Source organism: Leptinotarsa decemlineata, unplaced genomic scaffold, assembly GCF_025532065.1.
Source record: "Leptinotarsa decemlineata unplaced genomic scaffold, Ldec_3_MD MMD2_tig00026358_RagTag_RagTag, whole genome shotgun sequence".
Classification (NCBI taxonomy): Eukaryota; Metazoa; Arthropoda; class Insecta; order Coleoptera; family Chrysomelidae; genus Leptinotarsa; species Leptinotarsa decemlineata.
The window spans coordinates 7,952,898-7,978,749 of record NW_027412703.1 but is presented as its reverse complement, the minus strand read 5'-3'; the positions used below and the strand labels follow the sequence as shown (position 1 = coordinate 7,978,749).

Below are 25,852 nucleotides of genomic sequence, written 5' to 3'. Positions count from 1 at the left end.
GGTTTTCCTGCATCTGAAAAAGCAAATGCGCCACTTGCTACTGCGGCAAGACATCATCAAAGGATTTGTGGCAACGGCCTGAGTAACTTACCTTGCTGCGATGTGCAAACTGAAAATGGTCCCGACCATGCCCCCTCCCGGGTTGAGTACCCAGAAATAGAATCTTCCCTACACGGTTACTGTGTGCAGAACATCCCATCTTGTCCATCCACCCCACTCCTCCGGAGCGGTCCTCAACTTACTGATGGGCACTTCAGCAAGATTGACATCTGACCTACTGCGGTGGAAAGCCAGCCTTTAGGTGCTTTTACTTTCTAATCTAATATTTCATTGAGTCGTGTCTATACTTGAATGTAATTATTGCATGGGGCCCCCAAACACTAACCGGAGACGAGTGTCTTTGAATCGCAAACACGTTTTTCTCACTGAATCTGCAAAAGAAGTGAGTTTGAAATCTGATTAAAAAGTTATTATACTTACCGTAGCCGCCTGATAGCGACTCTCGGGGGTGGTCTCTGATTCTGCTTGGTTGGCCTCTTGTGTTTGTCTCTCTCTGGGAATCTTGGGCTTTCCCTGTTGAGTGCCTCATGTAGATCGCGCAGCACTGGACTGTTGTGTGATCAAACTCTTTCGAACACGTTTTCTGTGTGTTTTCTTATATACGCGTCTACCTAGTTGATGTTTAAGTCCAGGTCCCGGTAGATGTATCTATTTGGTATGTATCTTGGAGCGTTTACGACGGCTCGCACGCAATCGTTCATGAACGTCTGGATACTGTGTCTGTTTGTTGCTCTGTTTGTTGCTACGCACTGGCTTCTGGCAGTGCAGGCATACAGGATGATTGGAAATAGTACGGTCTTGGTTAGCAGCAGTTTTACGGGGGGCCCATGTTGCTTCTGCGACTTATGATCGGATGTAGGTTTTGTCGGGCTGAAAATGGTCCTGGTGCTTTTGCTCTTATAATGGGACTAGGTGTCGGACGTTCGACTGCTATTGTACCTAATTGGTCCGACCCTTCTTCAATTTTTGGGAGAATCTTTGTGTTATGAAGAGACGATACTCATGTCTTGTTGATAATCAAGCTGTCTTCCTCATGGTTGTTTATGTTTTTCTATGGTCGTTCTGAATACCCTCGCACAGTAACTTCTGGTTCCATTAAGAGCTTTTGTGCGTTCGAAAGTGATGTCATGTCTGCCCTCGTATTCTGCGAGTTCGTCAACTGCTGATTTATCTGTTAGGCCATAGCGGCTATTCTCTATCGATTTTGTGGTCTTGTAAATGACCCTAACTCCATGTTTTTCGAAGATCCTTTCAATTCGGTCCTTCACACCACTTATATGGTGCAGGAAACTTTTTCCATTGGCCGTTCGCTCCAATGTCACCGTGCAAGAATTCAAATGTTCCAGAAAACTGGCTAATTCCTATTCCCCGCACGCGCTTAACATAAGGATAATTTCAACCGTGAGGAAAAAAGCTTGAACTTCAACAAGACCGGCACTTCAGAACACCCAATAATTGAAAAAGAGTCGGACCAATCAGGTGCAGAAGCAGTCGGTCGTCCGACACTCAAGTACAAACGCACCAGGGCCGTTTTTAGTTTGCGCATCGGAGCAAGGTAGATAACTTCGACCGTTGTCACATCGCCTTTGATAGTATCTGCGCAGTAGTAGACCTGCGGACCACGGCCAATAATCCCGAAACATAGGACAATTTCCTATTGTTCTGTTCTATTGCTTTTTACTACCACCTCTGATTCTAATCTTCAACTTCACTTTCAAAGGCATCTAAAAACTTATTGTCACGTATCAGTCTCAAATGTTAGCAGGTTAGCAAATGTTTGCGCTCGAATGATGATTCACCGAAACCAAAGGCGAAAATGCCTTGCACGGTTGAATCTTAGGTATCGTCAGGTGTAGCTGACGTGCGAGATTCACAAGATTCTTTACAGAGACCCGATTACTGAAATTGGGTCGCTCAAACGACCTGAGGATGAACTGGAAATACTTTTACCCATTCTCATGAAATTATATAGAGCTAGTCTGGCGTGGAAATATATCTACACCCTAGATCGGTACGACCAATAAGCCTTACTCCTTCCTGTTGAAAAAACTTGAGGGAATACTGGACGAACACAATAGGAAGATGGCTTTATATGCAATCCTCCTGAATAATCACCAGTATGCATATCAAATCGTGGGCAATTTCTCGTATCCTAAATTTCACTAAATAAATTTTTATGTGGTAATATTTGCTTACCCATAACATTTATTTGATTCCTCATACTTCCAGTAACCCTACATTCTCTTGTTTTCATTCTGTCAAATGCACCATAGTCCCTCAAATTTCTTTCTAATCGTCTAAACATTTGGATGTTCGCAATACGACGATTCGGGTATAGCTCAACATACATATTCCTTGCCAAAAGAGGATTTCTATTTGATTTTGCATAACTAAGTAGCATATCCGCCCTTTCATCATTTGAATACAGCTTTGATATGTTCATGAACATCTAACAGTTCTCAACAGATATCAACAACGCATTCATTTTTCCTGTTACAGAAACCAAGCAAAGCCTACGCGTGTAAGACGGTAAATGAATTGAGATGCTATTTGATCATACCAGATTATACAACAACCGAATTTCGACCAAAAACTGATATTTTCATGACTTCCAGGATTGGGAATTATAAAAATAATAAGAATTTTAATTGATTAGGGAGAAATAAGCCTCGAAAGAAGGATTACGGCCATAAAAAAATTCCAAAACGAAAAAGTACGAATTTTCATTGTGTTAGGGTAACTACCTGTCGAATTTTTTGAATTGTCTGAATTATATTTTGAGGAAATCGAAACAAAAGAAGTAACGACAGGATCACAATTCAAAATTGTTGAATTGTTGTTGAATTGTTGAATTGTTGACAGCAATAATTATGCAGTGCTTCGGTTTTGTTGTTATGGAAACGCCGACAATGGGCTACTTGGATATTGCACGCGAATCGTCGTCATAGCGTTGTCAACATGGAGAACATGTCATATCAATCTGACATGTAACAATTTATGACTGACTTGGGTTATCGTGATAACAGTGGGAAATTATTTCTCACTGTAACGGCGGATATTTCTCACTGCGTGAGAAATCTTTCGTTTTTTACGTATGAAAGCGATGAGAGAAGTGGCACATTGTATAGCATCCGCAGAAAAAAAAATTGTGTGAATTTTATTTGAGAAAAACACTTCGTTAACACATTTTTTTTAATTTTACCACCTTCTTCACTGTTCTGGAAGTGGTGGCATATTTCCCAGTAATTAATGTTTTCGCCCAATTGAGCCTCCACCGATCTGTTCAAAGTGTATGATCAACTTCAAATATCCCTCTATGATTCAGTGGAACATTATAGTACATTTTCACGTGTACACATATTAGAGATAGCTTTTCCCACTCGTATTGCATTGCTGTCTTCATTTTCAAAAATTTTCGAAAAATCCTATCTCAACAGACTTGTATCCTTCTGTAAAAAGTATAACCTACTCGCTAAGAGCCAATATGGATTCCAATCTGGTTTATCCACCCAATATGCTACTCTTTCTCTGGTCAATCATGTTTTATCCAAATTCGAAAATAACGAAAAATCGATCAGTATTCTATTTGATTTGTCACGTGATACCATCAACCATCAACTTCTCCTCGATAAACTTTATGATACTGAAATTCGCGGACAAAGTCTAAAATTGATTAAGACTTATCTGACTGACAGATCACAATCTGTTAAGGTTAGGCTCAAATCTGGAATATATCATTCTGAAAATCGTGACATATTAACAGGTGTTCCTCAAGGTAGTGTCGTGGGTCCTACTCTCTTTCTCTTATTTGTCAACGACATCTCCAATATTAATCAACAACATTGTACTGTACAGTTTACTGATGATACGTCATTCCTATTGAGTTCTTCTTCTTGTGAAGGGTTATCTGACCAGGCTGATATTGCAGTTGCTAATATGCTTATTTACTGCGCCAGAAACGGTCTCGTACTAAATAGCAATTAATCTAATGTTTTCTCGCTTAGAGAAATGGACTGCAGTATATTGGTTAGAGTTAATACTAAATCTATTGTGCAGGAAAAATCAGTCAAATTCTTAGGGTTGAACATTGACTCCCGATTATCCTGGAATGATCATATTGACTCTATTTCTATAAAATTATCCAAGCAGTGTTTTGTTATTTGGAATCTCAGAAATTCTGTCCCCATAAATATTTTATTAAGCTACTACTATGCCTATGTTCACTCAAGTCTAAATTATTGCTTAATCTGCTACGGTAACAGCAGCAAATTCAATGATCTGTTGATTGCTCAAAAAAAGATACTAAGAACCATGTGTTTTAAAAAATTTGGTGATTCTTGTAAGCAGTTATTTACTGAGTCACAAATTTTAACTGTGATATCCATGTATATTTTAAATTGTGTCACTTACATTAAGAATCATTACCATGATTTTCAGCAAAGGAATACTATCCGCATAGCTGCTGGTTACACTCTCAGACTGTAACCAGCAGCTATGTGATGGTGGCCATGTTGATCCGAAACGTTTTATCGAATATTTATTATTACATCGTCATAGTATACTTCGACTACAATAATATTTTCCTTTTCCATTTTTTGATATTCTCCTAAATAACAATTGCATTCGAAAAAAACCAAAAATAACATTTTTGGTTTTCCCTGTATGACTCGAGAAGGGCGAGAGTCCTCGTTAATTTTAGTCGACCATTTTATTGCTTTCGATGACAGTTACCTTTTTTCCCATTTAATAGTCTTAGTATCTGTTACGGTTTAGAATATAGCAATGTTACCACATGATAAAAGACGCCCTGTATACTTATCGATAGAGAATTTTGTACTCTATCTATTGATGCTATTTATTTTTTCCATATTTGAATTTTTTGCTTCTTTTCAGGTTATGATGTTAGACGATTTTTGGCCAATTTTTTTCTACGAATTCAAATTGATCGAAAGCGCTACCGAAACTGCCCGAAAAATCAACCAGGCATTTGGCAATGATACTGTTAATGAACGCACTGTTTTACATTGGTTTTTCGAAATTTCGTTCATAAGAAATTTTAGCCTCGAAAATGAGGCCCGAAGTGGCCGGCCCACAGTAATCCAGATCGACGATTTGAGGACTCTGGTGGAGACTGAGCCATCACAAACGATGTGTGGGATGGCGGAAGAACTGGGAGTCAACTCAACAATTAATAACGTTTCGAGGTTTTTTGCGCAACCAAAATGATCGTATTTGGATCGGATCATCACGTGTGATGAAAAGTGAATCCTCTACGACAACAGGAAATGTTCAGCACAGTGGTTGGATACCGATGAGCCACCCAGGCGCTTCCTAAATGACAAAAACTACCAAAAAATTCTTGGTTACTGTATAGTGGTATCAACCTGTCTAGGAACCTATGCGACAATATTTCAAGCGAAAATTTACGCCATTGAATTGTGTGCGGAGAGATTGAAAGAATCCAACCTCATACACAAGTCAATAAAAATATTCTCGGACACTCAAGCGGCGTTGGAAGCTCTTGTCACCTATAGAGCAACGTCGAAATTGGTAGCAAATTGCCAAAAACAACTCTCCTCGATAGGAAGACTCAACAGATTTTCTCTGATCTGGATTCCTGGCAATACTGCAGGGTGCTGCAAGCAGCTTCATTGGACCAGAACGTGTCATTGGCTTCACTTCAGGCTTTTCCAAACAAAAATTGAACACCTGGATGGCAAGAAGATTTATGGACTTCTGGCAGAATCTTCCAGGATTGGCTCACTCCAAAGCGTTTATTCACCTTTCGAAGCTTGATACTAAACAGTTGCTGGACTACAGTAGGGATGAATTAAGATGTCTAACAGGCCTGCCTTCTTGCAGGCCACTGTCATTTCAATCATCATATGCTGTTTGGAAAATGATGAAACAGCAGAGCACATACTTTGTGCCTGCCCCGCTGGGGACCAAATCAGGTTTTTAGAGTTCGGCAGAGCTGTACTCTTACCATCTGACCTGAAAGACCACTCACCAGACAAACTAATCGGCTTCGGTTTATTTGGTCGAGTAGGAATGGGTGTGAGCCACAATAAACCCTCGCGGGTTCCGGTTAAGGATCGAATAGACCCACTCACTTTGGACCTAACCTAACCTACTGTATGGTGGTCAGCGGCTGGTGTGATTCATTTTAACTTTCTGCAAACTATCACAGCAGCGTCCTAGCTTGAGGAAATCGACGAAATGTTCCGAAAATTGCGTCAGCAGCAGTCGGCTCTGGTCAACAGAAGAGGTCGAATCCAGCTCCACGGCAACGCCCGTACGCACGTTTCACAAATCACGTCCGAAAATTAAATGAATTGAGCGTCGAATTTCTACTTCACTCGCCAATTCACGCTCCAATTGTACAGATATCAAACGAAAAAAATTTGTCGTCGTTCGATGGTATTTCTGAATCATCCATTACTTTTTCATTCTTTTCCTCTCTCAATTAATCTTATCCCACACTCTCTCTGTAAGGATTCCATGAAATCCCAGAGATATATAAAAATTTACCGTTCATCAGTTACCAGTCAGTGATGCTTCAAACGGTGGGTTTATTGTGTCTCGCAATTTTATCTCATGGAAATCTTTTCCAAATACAAGACATTATCAAAGTTCGAAACGGAATTGAAAAAAGCTTGATGTATATCAATGAAAAATATAAAGAGGTTAACGTAGATTGTCTATTCGGTGTTGTTCTTACCCAAGGTGAGATTTTTTAATGTTTTTTGTATAGATAAATGAATGGCTACAAGCTTAGTTAGTTGTTTTTCTTTTATTCAATATTCAGAAAGTTTGACGTAATATTTTTTTCAAATTTATGACAGTTGAGTTTTAATTCTTCAATTTATTCATGAAGTTATTTTAGGCTTCAAATTCATATCTTTAGATTTCATCTTTAAATAATTTTGTAAATGATACTGTCATCGTTAAATAACTGGAACAGTGGCTACATATTTACCTCCCTTCTCTAAAGCGAATTGAATTCTTGATTGAGGCAAATTGTGACAGATTTATATTTGGTATTTCTATCTGAAACAGTCTTTTAATAATCTATTTTATAGAATATCCACATATATCAGTTATGATTCAAAAGAAGTCGCAAACATTATTTTAAATATGACGATAGACGATTCCTATATATATTATGCTATAATATTAAAATCACTTTCACTTTACTATTCATTTTCTTACTGATAAAAATAAAATTATCTGAAATAACAATTCGTTCAGGCCAGTCCCAAATTACCTACAATGTGGTTCAATGGACTAACACCTATCAGAAAACGACTACTCGCCTGGCTAATATCACGAAGGGCGTTGGGTTATATCCAACAGGCGTAAGTGCATATTCCTGCATATGCTGTTGGCAATATAACTGCGCAATCGATTTTCAATTATTGGAATACACTTGCAGACCGGTTTCGGGCTGTTCGGTCCCTCGTCAGCGATAATTGAAAATCGAATTTCTTCAGAGTATCATTTCTCGAACTAGGCTGAAGCGAACGACAAACAACGGGTTTGTCATCGTCCCATCTGCCTGTGAATGGGACAACCATTGCATATTCGAAATTTACTCAATTACTCGTATAAGGAAGAAAATTTCACAAATTGAGTGGGCATACTTGGAGACTGGCTTTAAATCAAATTATCTAAAAGAACAATTCATTCAGGCCAGTCTCAAATACCTACACTGTGGGTTAATGGACTGACACATATCAGAAAACAACGTCTCCCCTGGCTGATACCACGAAGGGCGTTGGATTATATCCGGCAGGTGTCAGTGCACGATTCTTCACTGAAATTATTCCTGCATATGCTGTTGTCGCAATCGATTTTCAATTAATATATATATAACACACTTGCAGGCCGGTTTCGAGCTGAATATTACTGGAGTTTTTTCCCAACAACAAAACCGTTATTTAACACCAAGTGATCATCTTCAAGAAGAAAATCAAACTGCTGTTTGGCCACTTGTTAGTGCAAGGTAGTGCCTATCATCACAAGCAGATGGGGCGATGAAAAACATGTTGTTTGTCGTTCGTTCCAGCTTAGTTCGAAGAATGAAACTCTAAAGGAAGTAGATTTTTAATTACCGGAAATCATCGACTTTATGTTGATGATAAGCCAATGCATGGGGTCTTCTTCAATAACATTGGAGACCTTGGCTTATCAAAGCGTCTAATTGGTAGAGTATACGCATGCTATCGGTATGAAATTCGGGATAGACACATGTATAATGGTTCATATCAAAAGAGGACGATGCGGGAACTACGGAGAGAATGTGCAGCTCGTAGATGGAAGCATTCCACACCATTTTGATGTCGGAGAGACGTTCACTTACATGGAAGTAGAACAACGCCACTCACAAGAGGTAACAGCAGTGAAGGACTCTCTTCGCGGCAAGTATCAGCACAAACTTCGAGAAATCTGGTCATCGAAACTGTCGAGGAAGAACAAAGTTGCTGCAACAAATATACTTGCCGTTCCAATCTTACTTTACTCGTTTGGAATAGTGAAGTTGATTCGTGAGTTGCGGTATCAACTCGACGTAAAGACCCAAAAAATGATGCATCTCTATAGGAGTTTGCATCCCAAATCGACCATTCCACAGTTGTACTTCACCCGATAACAGAGAGGCCGTGGAATTTTGAGTTTGGAGTGTCTATATGACAGAATGGTACTGGATATAGCCTGTAAAGTCGTCAGAAGTTCGGATCCCCTGAGAGAGCAGGAATTGGAGCATTTCTCTTTAGGGCAGCTGTCCGAGCAACTGATAAACTCGGTTTAGTTTTCGACACTGAACAAGGTGACCACAACTCCGTCACCGACTTGGAACCCGTTCAGCGAAAAGCTCATATAAAAGCCACAGAGATCACCTCACTTCTGCGGAAACACAAAGATAAGCCAATGCATGGGGCCTTCTTCAATAATATTGGAGACCTAGGCTTATCAAAGCGCCTGATTTTCGCTTTCCTCAGGTCGAGTGGGCTGAAGTCGGAAACTGAGGGGTTTATCATGGCTTGTCAGGATGGTGTCTTCAACACCGTAGTCTACCGCAGTCGCGTGATGGGTAAAGATGTTCCTGACATAAGGTGCAGGGCCTGCCGCGAGGCGCCCAAGATTCTAATGCACTTGCTATCAGCATGTCCAGCATATACGGTCTTGGCCTATATCCATCGACATAACGCGGCCCTAAGAGTGCTATATTACCATCTGCGGCACTCTTACGGTATTGACGAGAAACTGGTGTTGTCCTACGCTCCGGGGGATATTGAATCCTTGTGGGGAACGAGAAGTGCTGAGTTTATTGGAACTATTCGTTCCCCGCCCTCAGGCTCATACAAGCTAATAAGCTTGATGTAGTTTTTCTCGACCACCAGAGCAAGACGATATTTGTCGTGGAGTTTTCAGCTCCTGGCGAGACGAATATCGTTCAAAAAGAGGAGGAAAAACGGATAAAATATCGGACTTTTCTCTTCAAACTCCGCAGACTCTATCCAGTCCACTCTGTCGAAATGGATGTTCTGATTATTGAAGTCCTAGGTGGAATGATGCCTTCTCTACTCTCGAATCTTAAAATCATACCGGCCTGCCGCAGTAAGGTAGAAATCTTAGCCGGATAGATGCAGAAGGCTGTCATTCTTGGTTCACTGCGCTTGCTCGGGGCACATGATTCTCGGATACAATGTCATGTAGGAGAATTTTCAATTCAGCAAAGTTTTTTTGAATACTCCTTATGTTTTCTTGTATAAATTCAAAAAAGAAAATCAAAAAATCGAAATAATTGTTTAATTTAAAATTATAATGTTTCATTCATTTGTAGGATTTCTCTACATTCAATGTTGTTATCTAGTGTGTAAGTTTTGCCTACATTTTTCTCATTTTTGGATATATCGATCCATATCTATCAACTTTTAAAAAACTTGTATTTTTTTTTGTACGTTAAAATATAAACTATGCTAAATTGACTGAATAAAACTATGGATGTATTTGTTAGTATGTAATCCTAAAATGTTTTAGAATATAAGGTATCAAAATTTACTTGGTCAAAATTGAAAGGGATGTCATCTTCTTTTTGTGGAGCCCAGATGGATTTGCTCATGATGTTGGCCGAGGTGTTATATTCTTCTCTAGAGTGTTTTTTATTTCAATTTTATTTCTATTCCTCATGTCAATTGCTCGGTTACTTTTGTTGTCTGAGTCGTTTACTAGATGTTTCTTTTCCATAAATGCTGTTTCGTTATTTTTTATTTTTTCAGCAGATGGTGTATTACCGGATTTTGTTATGCTATCTGAAGAGTTCAAAGTTTCTGATTACCCTACCGAATAAACTCTGTTGCAAACAAAAGGTTTGTTTTCTTTTATATATTTTTTTTGGTTCTAGTTTTTCTGTCGTTAGGAAGAAACTCACCTAGTATTTTACTGCTCTCTGTAGGTCTGTTCGATCGTTGGCATTTCTGATATTGAAACCTTTGAGTTTGAAACAGTTTTGAAGTATAATTTACTTTGTTCGATATGATACGAGTTCCTAATGAATATGAATCGTTTATATCTGTGACATTCACTTCTAAGTTTAATAGTCGATTGATTTCTTTACAGAAAAATCATGATTTTTTTTACTGACTACTTAAACCTATCCAGGTTTTCTATTTGCCCGTCAAGTTGTCGATTTTCAGCTTCTGATTTGATGATTTTGCATTTCAGGTTTTCTACTTTCAGGAAAATACGTACTTCAGTGGTTTCGATTGAACACTTCAGTTTCTTTTTACTTTTTATTATTTCGTCGAAATATTTTTCAAGGTTGGGATTTCTCCGTTACCTATTTTCTTACTATTGGTATATGTATGAATAGAGTAAGCTCATATTCTACATGGGATTTTAATTTCAAATGATTTTTCTCTCGCAAAATAAGTCGTCTTTTTTGAGTTTTCACTTGCCTTTGCTGCGGCAATCCATTCCATTGGTACATTAATACGAGTAGGTATAGGTAGATACATTAATATAACGTCACATATGTTATCTCCTATCTCTGAATCGAATTGAAATCTTGATTAAAATAAATTGTAATAGATTCATAATGGGTATTTCTATATAAATGTTGTTTCAGTTAGATTGAATAAAGAAGAAAGTAATTCAAAACATGATACAACAAAAATTAATTGGCGCTCCTGGGCGACTTCATTGATTCATGCATTTCTTTAATGTACCCCCTCCCCTTTTATTTTTTGAACAGATCAACTGAAAAAATTGAAATTTGAAGTGAAATTGATAGATGAAACTTTTAAGATGGCGACTGGGCGCCATCTGGGAAAAAAATTGAATGGAAAGCGGGATCTTGTGACACATCATTTTGGAGCTCCTGACGAATAATTTACAACCCTAGAATATGAAGTCAATATCTTCACCTACTACAAAATAGCGGAAAATTTAATAATTTCCTGAAGACAAACACATTAATATCGATATTTCTAGAAATATTCCTTTCTATCTGCCATGTGGCAATTCCAACAACCCGATAAGGTTTGTTGAGTTATATTTTTGTTTATAAAAACGACAAAAAATGTCAGTACGAAAATTAACGTCATTGTTCAGTTAAAATATTCTCATTCAGTTTTCGGTTTAACTAGTAGAAAGGTATCACGTCAACAATCTCCAAAATAGTCAACTCTCGTCCATTGGAAGAAAAAATTGAAACGATTTTTATGTACGGTGCGACGCGTAACTTCTCTGTATCTGTAGAGTAGGGAGGGTGAGTGTGAGCCCACGCACTTAGGCCACATGTGACCCATTGTACATCCCGAGGAGTTGTCCTCCTAGATCATCGTCCATCCTGTCCTTTCCAGGAAGGTGGACATGTCGCTGGGAGACATCTCCTTTTTATCGGCAGGTGTAGGCCAAGACTCGCCGAACACACACTCTCTTATTGACGATAACTCCGGGCACTCGCACAGGACATGCCTGACAGTCTCATCTTCCTGTTCACACATCCTGCATAGAGGTGTGTCCACTAGACCCATATTATGTAGGTGTTTCCTTAGCTGGCAGTGGCCAGTCAGAAATCCTACTGTAAGGCGTAGATTCTTCCTGGTCATCGCCAGATATTTCTTTGGCGCCAGCTTCCCAGGGTCGCCCAAGGTGATCCTGGCAAGGTTACATCCTTTGATTTCATCCCATCTCTTTGAAGATTGAGCATGGGTGTAACATTTGACTAGTTCCGCAATTGTCGAAGTCATCAGGCCGTGGGTGCCACTTAGTCCAGCCGCTTCCTTGGCTAAAGAGTCGGCAATGCGATTACCTTTACTCCTGTCGTGCCCTTTAACCCACCTCAGGATAATGTTATTATCTACCGAGGCTTTGGCTAAATCTTGGTGCCACTCTAGTGCTAGCCCTGAAGTAACACGCTGTCTGTTCAAGGCTAATAGTGTTTGTCTGCTATCAGTGCAGATTGTTATGTTTTTGCCAAAAATTAGGGTTTATTAAACACAAACCTGGGTTCAATTGCAGTGTAGATCCAGGCGACTACACGGGGTGAAAGACCCCATGCGCGTCCCACTGTCCTCCGACATTGCTCATAAGCCACGTATGCTCTTTTTGCTCTACTCTGTAGAGCAGGATAGTACCAAGGTATTTCACCTCTTCAGAGAAGTTTAGTTTACTTTTGAAGATTTCGGGAGGTTTTAAGTCCAGAGAAGGGGTGATAAGACCCCTCCCTGTGGACATCCCCTCATGACCAGTCCTTTTACTGTGATGTCTTCTACATTAATACTTATTGCTCTGCTAGAGAGCATCTGGAGTATCTATTCTCCTACTACCAGGGGTACATTCCTGGAGTGTAGTTGCTGGGTAATTGTTGGAAAGGTTGTTTTATCAAACGCTCCCTCGATATCTATGAATATACCCAGGGTGGATTCTTTGTTGTCCAATGATCTCTCGATTCTGCCAACCACATGGTGAAGGGCCGAATCAGTAGACCTTCCCGAAGTATATGCATGCTGATTTGGATGAAGTGAGTTGTTAACAAGTACTTCATCTCTTATATACCGCTCACATAGACTCTCCATGGTCTTTAAGAAAAACGATGTGAGACTAATTGTTCGGAATGCTTTTGGTAGGGTGTAGTCCATCCTACCTGGTTTGGGTATAAATACTACTATTACTTCTCTCCACTTACTGGGAATATACCTCAGAGCTAGAGAGGCTCTGAATATTCCAACCAGGTGTGGCATAAGAGTGTCCAGTCCCTACTGAAGTAGGGTTTGGACGAAGGACCACGAAGTTTTTGGAAGCGCAGCTTCTTCAACCTTCTTGGGGTTCCCTCCGTGGAGGTACTCGCGTGAGGGCGCTTTCCTGCAGTGGCAGCCGGTTCCTTGCCTTTTTCCAAGGCGGAGCTCTTGGCGCCCTCCGCAAGAGGTGCCCTTGTTGTTGAGGATGGAGTGGTAGAAGGGGAGGGTGCACTTATAGTTGCTGCCACTTCTGCCTCTTTCGCTCTCTTTCTCCTCTTGGCCTCGGCGCCGCTGATACGCTTACGGCTTGGCCTTTGCGTTACGTCGTGAGGTGGTCTGCTATGTCCAGCCTCTCTCTGAGAGGTAGCTTGGGGTGAGCATTTCTGTTCATCCCCAGCCCCCACCCTAAATTGAGGTGAGCATTGCTTTCCAGCCTGGGGATTAGTTGGTTTTTTATTTTTTTTTCTTTTGTGTCCATGCATGTTCCCACGAGTAGCAAGGGAAGGGTTGGTCACCTCTGGCAAAGCCCCGCATTCACAACTACCGGTAATGTACATATCAAAAATCCCCCGGGTCATTCGTCCATTCCGGAAGAACAGCAAGTGCAAAAGTGCATCCTACCTATCTCAACAATATTCGTTTTAGTGACGAATATACATTTTTTTCAAACGGAAATGTTCACAAACAAAACTGCCGCTTTTGGAGTGACACCAACCCTTACTTTTTCAGGAAAAAATATACTCAATATCTAGAAAAAATTAACGTTTGGGCAGGAATATTGGGAAACAATATTGTAGGACCTCTATTTATTGATCAAAATTTAACAGAGGAACTGTATTTGAATAGGCTGGAAACTACTGTTGACCCTCTCATCACTGAAATTGTCGAAGCGAATCTTAATGAAGTCATAATGTATTCCAACAAGTTGGAGCTCCACCACATTACTCCAGACAAGTAAGAAACTATTTGGACACTACTTTTCCCGGTCGTTGGATTGGCCGTCGATGTCCTACACAATGGCCAGCCCACTCGGCTGATTCTGCACCTTTGGATTTTTTTATGGGGTTATTTGAAGCAAAATGTACGAAACTGAACCTGATTCAATATTGGATATACGGCAGAGAATAATAAATATTTGTAGAGTTATTGACGTTACTATGTTCGAAAATGTTCGGCGTGAAATATCGGATAGGATGTTCATATGTCAAGAAATTCAAGGAAACCATTTCGAGCATCTTCTGAACTGACCTCAAGCTCCTTACCTCATAGTATGTAGTTGAAGGTCAATGCATTCAGGCAATTATTAAAAGTTCCGCCATTTTGTAGTAGTTGTTGTTTCATTACAAACTCAGATTTGAATACTCTGAATGGCGTAGATGAAAACTATAGACTTTCATTTAGTATTTTGAAGTCAACTCCTATATATTTCAATAACACTAACAATTAATCCACATTTCTTTGACAATAAGATTAAGAGTGTAGTCTTTCTCAGCCGACGTCAATATTTTGATTGGTTTCCGTGTTTTGCAGTAGTTTTCTTTGGTTATAATCTCCGAATGTTTCAACTACAACTGCGGCAGTCATCTTCAGTGGCGTGGTAGAAGTACTCTTCTTGATGTGTCAACTGAAACTGAAGCTTTCATTTCTGCCGTGTTATTTATGATGGTGATCCAAATCGCGCGGGAATTATGCGCGAACGTGCCATTAGTGAAAGTGCGCGGAAAATCAGCACTATAAATGATATGACAGAAATGAGAGTTTCAGTGTCAGTCGACAAATCAAGAAAAGTACTTCGACCACACCACTGAAGGTGACTGGGGAAGTTGCAGTTGAAACATTTGGAGATTATAACCAAAGAAGACCACGGCATAACCCGGAAGCCAATTAAAACAAAATGTTCAAAGCTTTCGCGGCTGAGGATTTTATCTTGAGTTAATATCTTCGATTACTGTATATTACGGCTACGCAAGGCGTATTTATGCTAAATCCTCGGGTAGTTTGGTATGCTAATAACTATACCAAGCTTTGGTAAATTTCGTAAAGCGTGTTTATGTTTATTCAGGTAGTCTGATGTGATGATACCTATACCTGGATTTGGTAAATTGTCAATAATGTCACTAACCCTATTCTACCCGACGTCATGCTGTTTGCTATTCTTGAATTCCAAATTCGATTGAGGTTCACAGCTTCTTCTTTTCTGTTGAAAATGATCTAAAAATGTACGGATAATTTCAACAGAAAATAAGGAGCTGTGAACCTCAATCGAATATGGAATCCAAGAATAGGAGTTCAAGGAATCTCAATAGGAATCCCAAGGAGTTCAAGAATAGCAAGCAGCATGATCCAGTACTAAATTTATGAGACGATAGTTATTTATTTATTTGTAATTCAATACTCTACAGGACATAGCCCAATTACAGGGCAGAAAACAACAGAGTATAATAAATACATCACAAACAGGTGACTATAAAGACTACACATTTTATATTTACAATAGGTGACAAAACAATTATTTTAGGAAGTGGAATTTTATATCTGACAGTTTGCAACTAAATATATCTAAATTATCGCTAACAGAGTTTGTTACTTTACACATGTTATGGATCGGAGAATTCTCCAGAACATTTGTGCGAGATGTTTTTATATAGAAAGTACTCGGGTGTCTGGAACAGATTCTAGGAATGCAAATATTAAACTTTTCCAGTAATGTTGGTCAGTCAACTATGCTTTTGATAACTTTATAGGTTAGTACAACACTATAATATTCACGCCTTTTTTCGAGATTGGAAAAGTTATGCTTTTGTAGCAATTGGGTTGTTCCTATTGGAGGATAAATGCCATCAGTTTTTGGGCTTACCAGTTTTAAAAATTGTCGTTGAATTGCTTCTATTCTATCAATATGATATTGATAAAAGGGGCTCCACACAACTGACACTTATTCTAACTTTGATCTAATGAAAGCATAGAATAGAGTTTTTAAGATCGAAGTTTCTTTGAAATCACTATTGTTACGTGCAATTAGTCCGTACAAACGACAGGAGGAGTTTACAACATTATCGATATACCTATTAAATGATAGTGTAGTGTCAAATGTGACGCCAAGATCAGTAAATGTTTCTGGTCTCACAAGGAAAACGTTTTCTATTGAATAATCAAAGATCCAGATATTCGTTTTTGAACTGTAGGACATGACCTTACATTTATCCGGATTTAGCGACAAGTTATTTCGATAACACCTTTATACAACCCGTCCTAAGTTTGCTGAAAGGTTTACACAATCATCTATGTTCTCAACGAGGCAGTATAGTTTTAGATCATCAGCATACAAAAGGAAATATACATGTATAACATCTGCAATATCGTTAATGAAGATATTGAAGAGCAGCGATCCCAGATTTGACACTTGTGGAACACCGGAAGAAGCACTATATTCGGTAGATTTGAAACCATTGAGCTGAACATATTGTTTTTCATCCCGTAGATATGACTGAAATGGTGCAATTGAGGAAGGAGATAATCCAAAGGCTACTAGTTTGTTTAGTAGAATGCCATGGTCAAGCCTATCGAAGGTCTCAGAAAAATATATGTAAATAACATCAGTTTGGGCCCTATTGTCAATAGATTCAGCAATATGTTGGATTACAGTCAGAAGGTTGGTGACCGTTGAAATATTTTGTCTTCATCCACAATAAACTCTAAATATAGTTTCACATCATGTTTTCATTGTATTGGCCTTGATAACGTTGGTCGAAGCTCATAATGTCCTGGTGAAAACGTTCTCCTTGCACTTCTGAATACGCTCTCATATTGTTTTGGAATTCATCTAAATGCGCATGCACCATATGTACTTCTGAAGACATCCTGCAGCCCATGGCCTCAAAATTTTTTAGCATATTTTCAACTAGCTTTTTGTAGTTTAAGCCTCTGTTATTTCCTAAAACTCCAGAAACGACTGCTTTGAAACTGTTCCAACTCGCTTTTCATGGTCGAAAATCTGTCTGATTTGCGGATCAATAAAAACCCCAGCTTTAACCTTTGCTTCTGATAACTTCAGAAACAAAAATCTCAAGTATTCAAAAGCTTTTGAGGTTTGATCCAGTTTTTTAACAAATTGATTCATCAACCCTAGCTTAATATGCAGAGGTGACATTAACACTTTTTTCGCTTCAACAATTGCCTCAAAATTTACGTTTTCTTTCCCGACACAAAGTTCTGTTCTTACAAGCCATGACCATTGAGTATAATGCTTAGTAACCGCTCTGCTATCCCATAAGCACAAATAACACGGATATTTTGTATATCCGCTTTGAGGTCCCATCAAAAATTCCACCGTTTTAAAATCTCCAATCAGCTGCCAGTTATACTTTACACATTCAAGCAAAATTTTAACACTTTCATAATTTTCTTTAAGATGTACTGAGTGAGCAATTGGAACAGATGGGAATTCATTTCTGTTGTGTAATAAAACAGCTTATAAGCTTTTTGTCATTTCAAAAACAAAGTCCATCTTCTTTTGTGAAAAATGTTGAGAATGTTTCATGCTTTGTCCGTTGATCCGTGATATTAACATCATTGAGCAAATTCCACTGTTTTAAGCGAGAGCCTAAAAGCTCCGCTTTACTTTTTGGCAAATTTAAATCTCTAGTCAAATCATTAAAATCTTCTGCAGTGATGAAATGATGTTTTGGTTGTTCTGGTGTCGGTAAAAACACCTTATCGGAATTACTTTTATGAGAACTAAGGGATGAGCTACTTTTCTGTGATAATTTTTTTGGTGGCTCAGGTACTGGTCGTGTCAGATCGTGTGCGACTGGTGTAGAAGAAGATTCAAGATCTGGATATTCGATAGGTTTTGCATTTTTACCTCTACGCTTTTGCTCGGATCCACAAGGCAAAAGTAGCAGTCGTTAACGTGGTCTTTTGGTTCTCGCCAGATTCTTAGTATTGCAAATTTCAGAGACCTTTTCTCACCCCGATACCAACCTAAAATATGGAAATATGGACAAAATATGTCTATAATATTCAATTCACCATTTAATTAAAATTTTCTTACCTTCCAAACAACTTTTGCAATAACTACAAGCAATATGTGGAGCCTATGTTTTGTATTGGTTCCGTACCGGACAGTCAAAATATGCCTCGTAGGCTTCTCAGAAAACGTAAGATGTATTTAATTCGTATTTAACATCTCGAACTTTAATAAATTGCCACATATATAATAAAATGCATCAGCATCATATTTACACTTTCTCGACGACATTTTAAGTTATTCTAGAGTTGTATAAACTACCTGATCGTTTGTTTGAAGGTGGTTGACAATGTTTCGTGGTGTATTTCATAAGTTCGGACTTCCATTGTCTAATATAATATAAACTGATTTGAAATCCCTGAGAAAAAAATTAGGATTAACCGAAAATAACAATTTTATTGAACAAAAACTGTGATTACAAAGAAATAACATACAAGCAACAAAAAAAAAACATTTTTTGTTAATAATATTTTTTAATTTTTCAGCTTTTATTAATATTTCAATTTTTATTTTTTTTGGTTGTTGCTTGTATGTTATTTCTTTGTAATTTATTTATTTATTTATTTGATCCATACAAACTTGTTAAGTTTTATTACATGGATTCCTATTATTAACAATATATACAATGTAAATTCAACTTAAAAAAGAAATATATTTTTATTACGAACCTACTATAAGAACTGTTAGTGTACAGATTTAGGTAGATTTAATTTTCACGAAGATATATTCAGTATTGTGTTACGGAATTTGGAATATGGTAAAGACCAATCAATATCCGTTATTTCATTGAATTGATTAGCTAATATCAACATGGTTGCGAGAGGTGATCTAGTGCTAGATATTGACACAGAAATATTGAACATAATTGTATGTCGAGTACGGCGTGAAGGGACATGACATGGAATCAAGTGTAGGATTTCGGGGGAATTATTTATATATGAATATCAGGGCTGACAAATTGCGTCTTTGTTCTAATGATAATATTTTGAATTCGCTCCTTAGCCGTGATGTTCGTATTAAATTGTAATCGGGCCATTTATGATATTTTTTAAAATAGAGATATCGAAGAAATTTGTTTTGAACCTTTTCAATTTCTTTTAAAGTAGTTTTGTATTCTCCTGTCCAAATTATTGAAGCAAACTCCAGTTTTGGTCTAACTATAGTATAGTAGAGTAATTTAATTGTATTTATATTATTAAATTCACGCGTTTGTCTCATTAAATATCCCAACATACGATTTGCAGATTTTACTAATACCATTATATGCTTTGTGAAGGAAAAAGTACTATTATAAGTAATGCCTAAGTCTTTCACCTCGGTTTTTTCACCCAGGACCTCTTCATCCATATGATATTCAAATTTGATCACATCTTTCAAACGGGATATTGTTAACGTATAACATTTTTTTATATTGAAAAATAACTTATTAGTATAACTCCAATTCACAATGTTGTTGATGTCTTTTTGCAATGTTTACAGTGTTATTAACAATTACAGTGTTTGTTTAATAACATTGTTATTTTCGGCTAATCCTTTTTTTTCAGGGATTTCAAATGAATTTATGTTATATTAGACAATGGAAGTCCGAACTGATGAAATACCTGATTATTGTTCATCACTCTAGTGCCATATATCAGCACTGTGTGAACGTTAAAACCCCACTCTGATCGCGCGGTATTTTTAAATGTATTAAAAGTTATTAAAATTTATAAAAAATTCAGAAATGACTATTATTATTACAACTATTACATAAACAAACTTTATACCAAAAAATCGCTATTTTCTTTTCGTTTTTGTTCATAATTCAGCAGAAAATCATAAAATAAACTTTAGGATAAGGAACGAAAATTATTTTGTAGAGTCGTGTTATCTATAATCATAGTTCACAGAGGAAAGATGAATAGATATTCAATTGGCCGAATAGAAATCCGTAATATCTGAGAAGATTTGGGGGTATTTGTTCGTTTTCTTCGAAATACTTGATAATCGACACACGTATACGACATTTCATGGGATACAAGTATCAGAACATTAGTTTTCATTATTGGATTTCGCCTTCCTTGAATTCCGAATCAAGCATGCCGTAAAACTGAATGACATTTACGAAATGAATTGTCTCACTATGAATTTCATTTTATAATATGTGACGGAATAGGATCATGAAAATCCATAAGTATTCAACAAACACTTCATTATGAGATTTTCATCAAACAGTGTTACAAAAATGCAACGAGTGTTTTGATAGACAATAGTTTCTTCAGGCGTTCTTCACTGCGTTCTGCATCAATGGTATCTCTACGACCACGTTTGAAGTAAGCAAACCAACGATTATTTGTTGTTTCTGTTGTTTCAAGCCATTGGTTGGAAAATGTAATCGATCCACTCATAACACAGTCCTTAGAACGCCAAGTTGATGAAGAAGACAACCCGCTCTTGCATGAACAAAATTTACATTTTCAACAGTATGGCGCACCGCCACACCACGCATTGCATGTCCGACAGTGGCTCGATCAACGGTATCCTGACAAATGGATTGACAGATGAGGCGCTCTGAAATATTTGGTGAGATCTCCGGATTTATCGCCATTGGATTTTTTTCTCTGAGGTTATTTGAAGACAATGGTATATAAAACTGCCCCGCAGGACATTCAGGATCTAAGACACAGGATTACTGACACATGCAGACAAGTTAATAACGAAACATTTACAAAAGTCCGACAAAAATTCGAGAATAGATTGTACTTTTACTTATCTAACAATGGTGAACATTTTGAACACATAATAAAGTAAGGTTCACTTATTCAGTTGCAATATTTATTATAAATAATTTTCTTTTTGCCCTATTTTACGAGAACGGATCAACCAATTTCAGTTTTCTAAACGAGGTTGAGTGAGGATTTTTGAGATTTTTAAAATGATATGTTACAAGATAGGGAGTGCCATTTGAAATTAATTAGTGGGGGTAGCTAGGGGTAAGGGGGTAAAACCTAAAATACCACTGGCACTGGTTTTAAACTTTCCCCCCGATATCTAAATTGACGTGTTTTTTGCCTACAACAAATTCTCTCTGCTAAACGAAGTACTAGGGGTGAGAAGTTTTGAAATGAAGGCACTGTAAATTATTCAGTTGCTGCACATTATAGGTAATTCTTTTTAAATTCAACTGCAGCGATTTTCAATTAACTCAAATGTAAGTCATTGAATTGAACACAAAAAGCACCTCTCTCTGGCCCTATCTGCTCATATATCTGTTGAAACATTGGCTCACCTGCGGAGAAGATTCGCGCATAAGAAATTCTGCTAGCACGAATTCAAGTATTCTGTCCCGAGCTGGAATCTGCTGCTCCCCATACAGTTTAGCCTCAAAAATACTAGCCAGATGGCGACGGGTACTTGTTGGTTTTTTCTTCAACTATCATCTATTGAGAATATTGCATAACATATTTTACCTTTAATCTCATTTTCAGCCGTCGTTCAAGATGTTTACCAGAATGGAAGTCATTTAATGGATGAAAGTTCTCAAAATATAATCAGAAGGTCGTCAAACATTTTGAACAAGACTATTCCTTTGGTTCGAAATGAAGAGCTTTGGGGTACGTATGCAAAAAATATGTAATTGAAATTTTTCATGCTTCCAAAAGTTTTATTCTTGATGATTTTTCAAATGGTCTAAATTGAACCTATATTATTTTACTTTATAAGAATCGCACGTTGAAAGGTAAGACCTCTTTGATGATCCACAAGTTTCGTAATCTGAGTGTTGTCGTTCGACGGGTTAAGATGATTAACGGAAAAATACATTCCAAATACACACACCCACATTAGCAGGGCTCTTCCATAACATTTTAGAGTTTGCATCAACTGAAATAATTTCTTAAAAACTTCTCCTCATCGGTCTAGCTCAGATCATGCGAATATAACATCAAAACTATTCAATGCTATACCAACCTGAGTTTTCAACGTTTATGTAGTCTCAGCTACATCTTGTTAATAGAATGTGAAGGCAAGAGAACTATCAAACTGATTACGAATCTTTGTTGACATAATCACGATGTTTCAGCTAGATCGCACTTTCCATATTCATGTGCTTTGCTTGGTAGCTGATCTTGAAACTTAATCAAATTATTATTGTATGGCCCTATTTGATTCGACAAGACGCTACTGAGACTGTGTGAAGAAGTACCGTAGGGAATTTCTTTCAAACTTTCTCGACAAAACTTCGCGTTTATTCAGCTCTACCTGTAACAGATAATTTACCCAGCGATGATCGTGTGAAATGTTTCTGGATGGACATTTACGAGTATAAGTGTTAGCATTCAACCTAGAGGACTTCTAGAGCCTCTTCCAGTGAAATAGTAAACATGGTCTGATTTTGTGAAAAACACTAACGAATACCTACCACCAACTAGTCACTTTTCAATTTACAGATCGAGAAATTGGTGTAAAAATGTTTACGTTCTTTTTGTGTGAATGTGTAAATACTTTCGGTAATAGAAGCATACTTTTTTCATGGAGTGAAAAATTACTTCGAGACATTTGATTCATTTCATGAGCACAACATGCTTAAATACCTTGCTGATACAACTTTGGAAATCTTCTCTATAATATCTAGTTCGGGACAGGTCCGTATCTAGTCCAGGAGATGTATTTCATATTGACTACTTCAGTCACTCTCTTTTCAAGAATTTTTGGAGGTTTATTTTTTTCAAATTTTTTATTGTAGGTCATTATTTTTATAGTTTACAAATACAATTTTATTACCCTCAGTGTGAGGATGGATGCACCTAAGTGACTAAAGTACCTACTTGTGTTACGCTCATGGTATTAAATTATATGTCTTTAACTATCTTATATCTCTATCTATATACATACATTTCAATTAATTGATTTACAGAATTGAATATTGGGAATGATGAAGAGCTTGCTGAACATCGTTTATGTTTAGACGAATAAATCGAGAAGTTCCGATTTATGGAGATTGAAATTGTTTCTTATGCTAACTGGCAGAACATTGAATAATTTTGGACCATGATAGAGAATCCATCTCTGTGTGTGACTTTTATTAAATGCTGCTATGAATGAACTAATAAAGAATCTTGTTTGTTTTTCACTGTTTGTGGATTGAAGTGTAAATTTGTTTGTGTACACCCAAGTTAAATATTGGTGAATATAGAGTTCTCTCGTTTTCAGTGATTGCGTTTCCATATACAGATATTCCGTAGAGTACAGCTTAGGTTTTTCGAATAAAGTTTTCAAGATTGTATTTTGAGATATTATGAGAATATTGAGGTAATTGGTAAAATTACCACCCCAGGCAGCAATACAATATCTTATTACAGACTCTGCTAGATACTGGTATATGGTGATCAAATTTTTGTACTCCAGAATATTTCTCAATTTTCAGAATTTTTTAGTTAAAAGTCTGACCCTTTTTACAATGTGGTCATCCCATCTCATATGCCGATCCATAATAACTCCCAGATACTTAATCACTTTTGTTCTTTCTCTAACAGCACAATGGCAGTTAGTTGTATTAGTACAGTTTCTGTCATGTATATGAATTATGTTATTTCCAGGTCGATTGTTCTGCAATAGGGTGAATGTAATGAATATAGATTTTTTCACATTCAGACTAAGAAGGTTGTGATTAAGCCATATCTGGATATCTTTCAGTCCCTTTTCTGATTTTTCGAATGCCTCATTCGAACTACTACCTGTGAATATGAGTACTGTGCCGTTCGAATATTATATGAGATGACCCCCAAAATTGCTGATAGAACAGACACTATTTATGTAAACAAGAAAAATTATGGGACCTAAAACTGTTCCCTGTGGTACAACTGTTTTAACTTCCAGTGCTTTACTCAGGCTATTATCAACTTTGACCTTTTGTGCTCTATGTCATAGGTAGTATAATAATAATAATAATAATAAACGTCTTTATTGTATTAAATGACATATGATATACAAATGAAATGAAAGTGTTGGCGAAGTCTAGCTCAGAGCTATTCTACTCAACCAACAGGGGTTTGAACCCCGATTTGAAAAAGAAAGTTCACAAGTTAGGTAAACGATAATTTTAGTAAATGGCTGTACTTAGTGGATTATAAAAATATTTGAGTGGCACAGTAAACATATATAAGTTATACAGGTAAATCACCATCACATATACATTATTGAAAACTTACTAGCCTGAATAGTTGCAGTCAATTAAAAGGTAGAATGTAAATTATCAGAATTTGCTATATTACATCATCGTGTGAGTAATACATAGTTCTTCAATTTAAATTTGAATTTATTTATGTTATATAACTTGAATTGGTCAGGAAGAAGATTGTACATTCGAATGGCGTTAAAAATAAAAGATCGTTGAAATATCGCAGTTTTGTGCTGGGGCATGGTCAGGGCAGATCTGTTTCTGACATTTTTTGAATGTATTCTAGAACGTGGAATGAATTTATGCAATAGAGCTGGTGAGTTGGACTTGTTTAGGAGTCCATGTGTGAATGAACCCAAGTGGAGTTGCCGTCGATTCTCCATGTTCAGCCAGTTGCACTCTTTGAGTTTATGGGAGATGGAGTCATATTTTCGTATTCCATAAATTAGTCTGCAACAACTATTCTGCATTTTTTGTATCCGATTACTATCATCTTTAGTTGAACAACATATTTTATGTTGAGCCACGTATACCATACCTATGTACTTTTTTTAATAGCATGCCATGATCAACAGTTTTGAATGCCTTAGCTAGGTCTAGAAATATCGCAGAACATTTTTCAGATCTATTCAAGGCTTCAATCATTTTTGTACAAAATCTAGCACTGCTTTTTCGCTATTGGAGTTGCGAATGAAACCTAACTGTATGTCAGTATTTTTTTGCATTGAGGTGATTTATAAGTCTACTTTTTAAGGATTGTTCAAATATTTTAGCAAAATTGTCGATAACTGATATTGCTATATAGTTTCCAATGTGATCAGATATCTGAAATTGGACAAAATTTTAAAAATAATTTTTTTCTCTTTGGTGACCTGTTCAACAAAGTATTGTAATTTGATTGGGATATTGAGTTGGTTTTGACAAATAATAGTTTTCTTTGCAATACTGCCACGGTCTACTCTGTAAAGTTCTTTCAATTAATTTCTATCTTCGAATCTTTTACATATATTTTCATTATCCGAATTCTTTAGTCAACTTACAATGTTGGATCTCATTCGTATAAATTTTAAACCTTCCTCAACAATCATTGAAGATAGTATTTCCTCCAAGAAAAGTATTGAGTCGAATAATGGAGAAGAATATATATCAGTAAATCCTTTGATCACCTGCTAGAATAAGAATAGAGCGGTCTTATGCGACGTTTAGCAATACCGCATATCCCAGAACAGAATGGAATATCATAGAAGAGAACAGATATCTCTGCACGTTGTCTTCTCGTGCAGTATGGCCTATCACCATCATTTAGGTCTCAACCAGTAAATATGGTGAATTAAATACAGGAACTTCGTTCGAAAAGAAACC

General features: G+C 37.2%; 1 protein-coding gene and 1 pseudogene across 1 annotated transcript in view; one reads left to right on the top strand and one right to left on the bottom strand.

The window, feature by feature from the left end:
- Positions 1–5,569: 5,569 nt before the first annotated feature.
- Positions 5,570–25,852, top strand: part of LOC111511700 (UPF0764 protein C16orf89 homolog) — a 47,208-nt gene continuing 26,925 nt past the window's right edge. The window contains exons 1-2 of the mRNA XM_023167736.2: positions 5,570–6,786; positions 21,801–21,926. Coding sequence (XP_023023504.2) covers positions 6,615–6,786; positions 21,801–21,926 — 298 coding nt within the window. The 5' untranslated portion in view covers positions 5,570–6,614. The remainder of the gene's footprint in view (positions 6,787–21,800; positions 21,927–25,852) is intronic.
- LOC141486522 (uncharacterized) lies at positions 17,750–19,680 on the bottom strand (annotated as a pseudogene).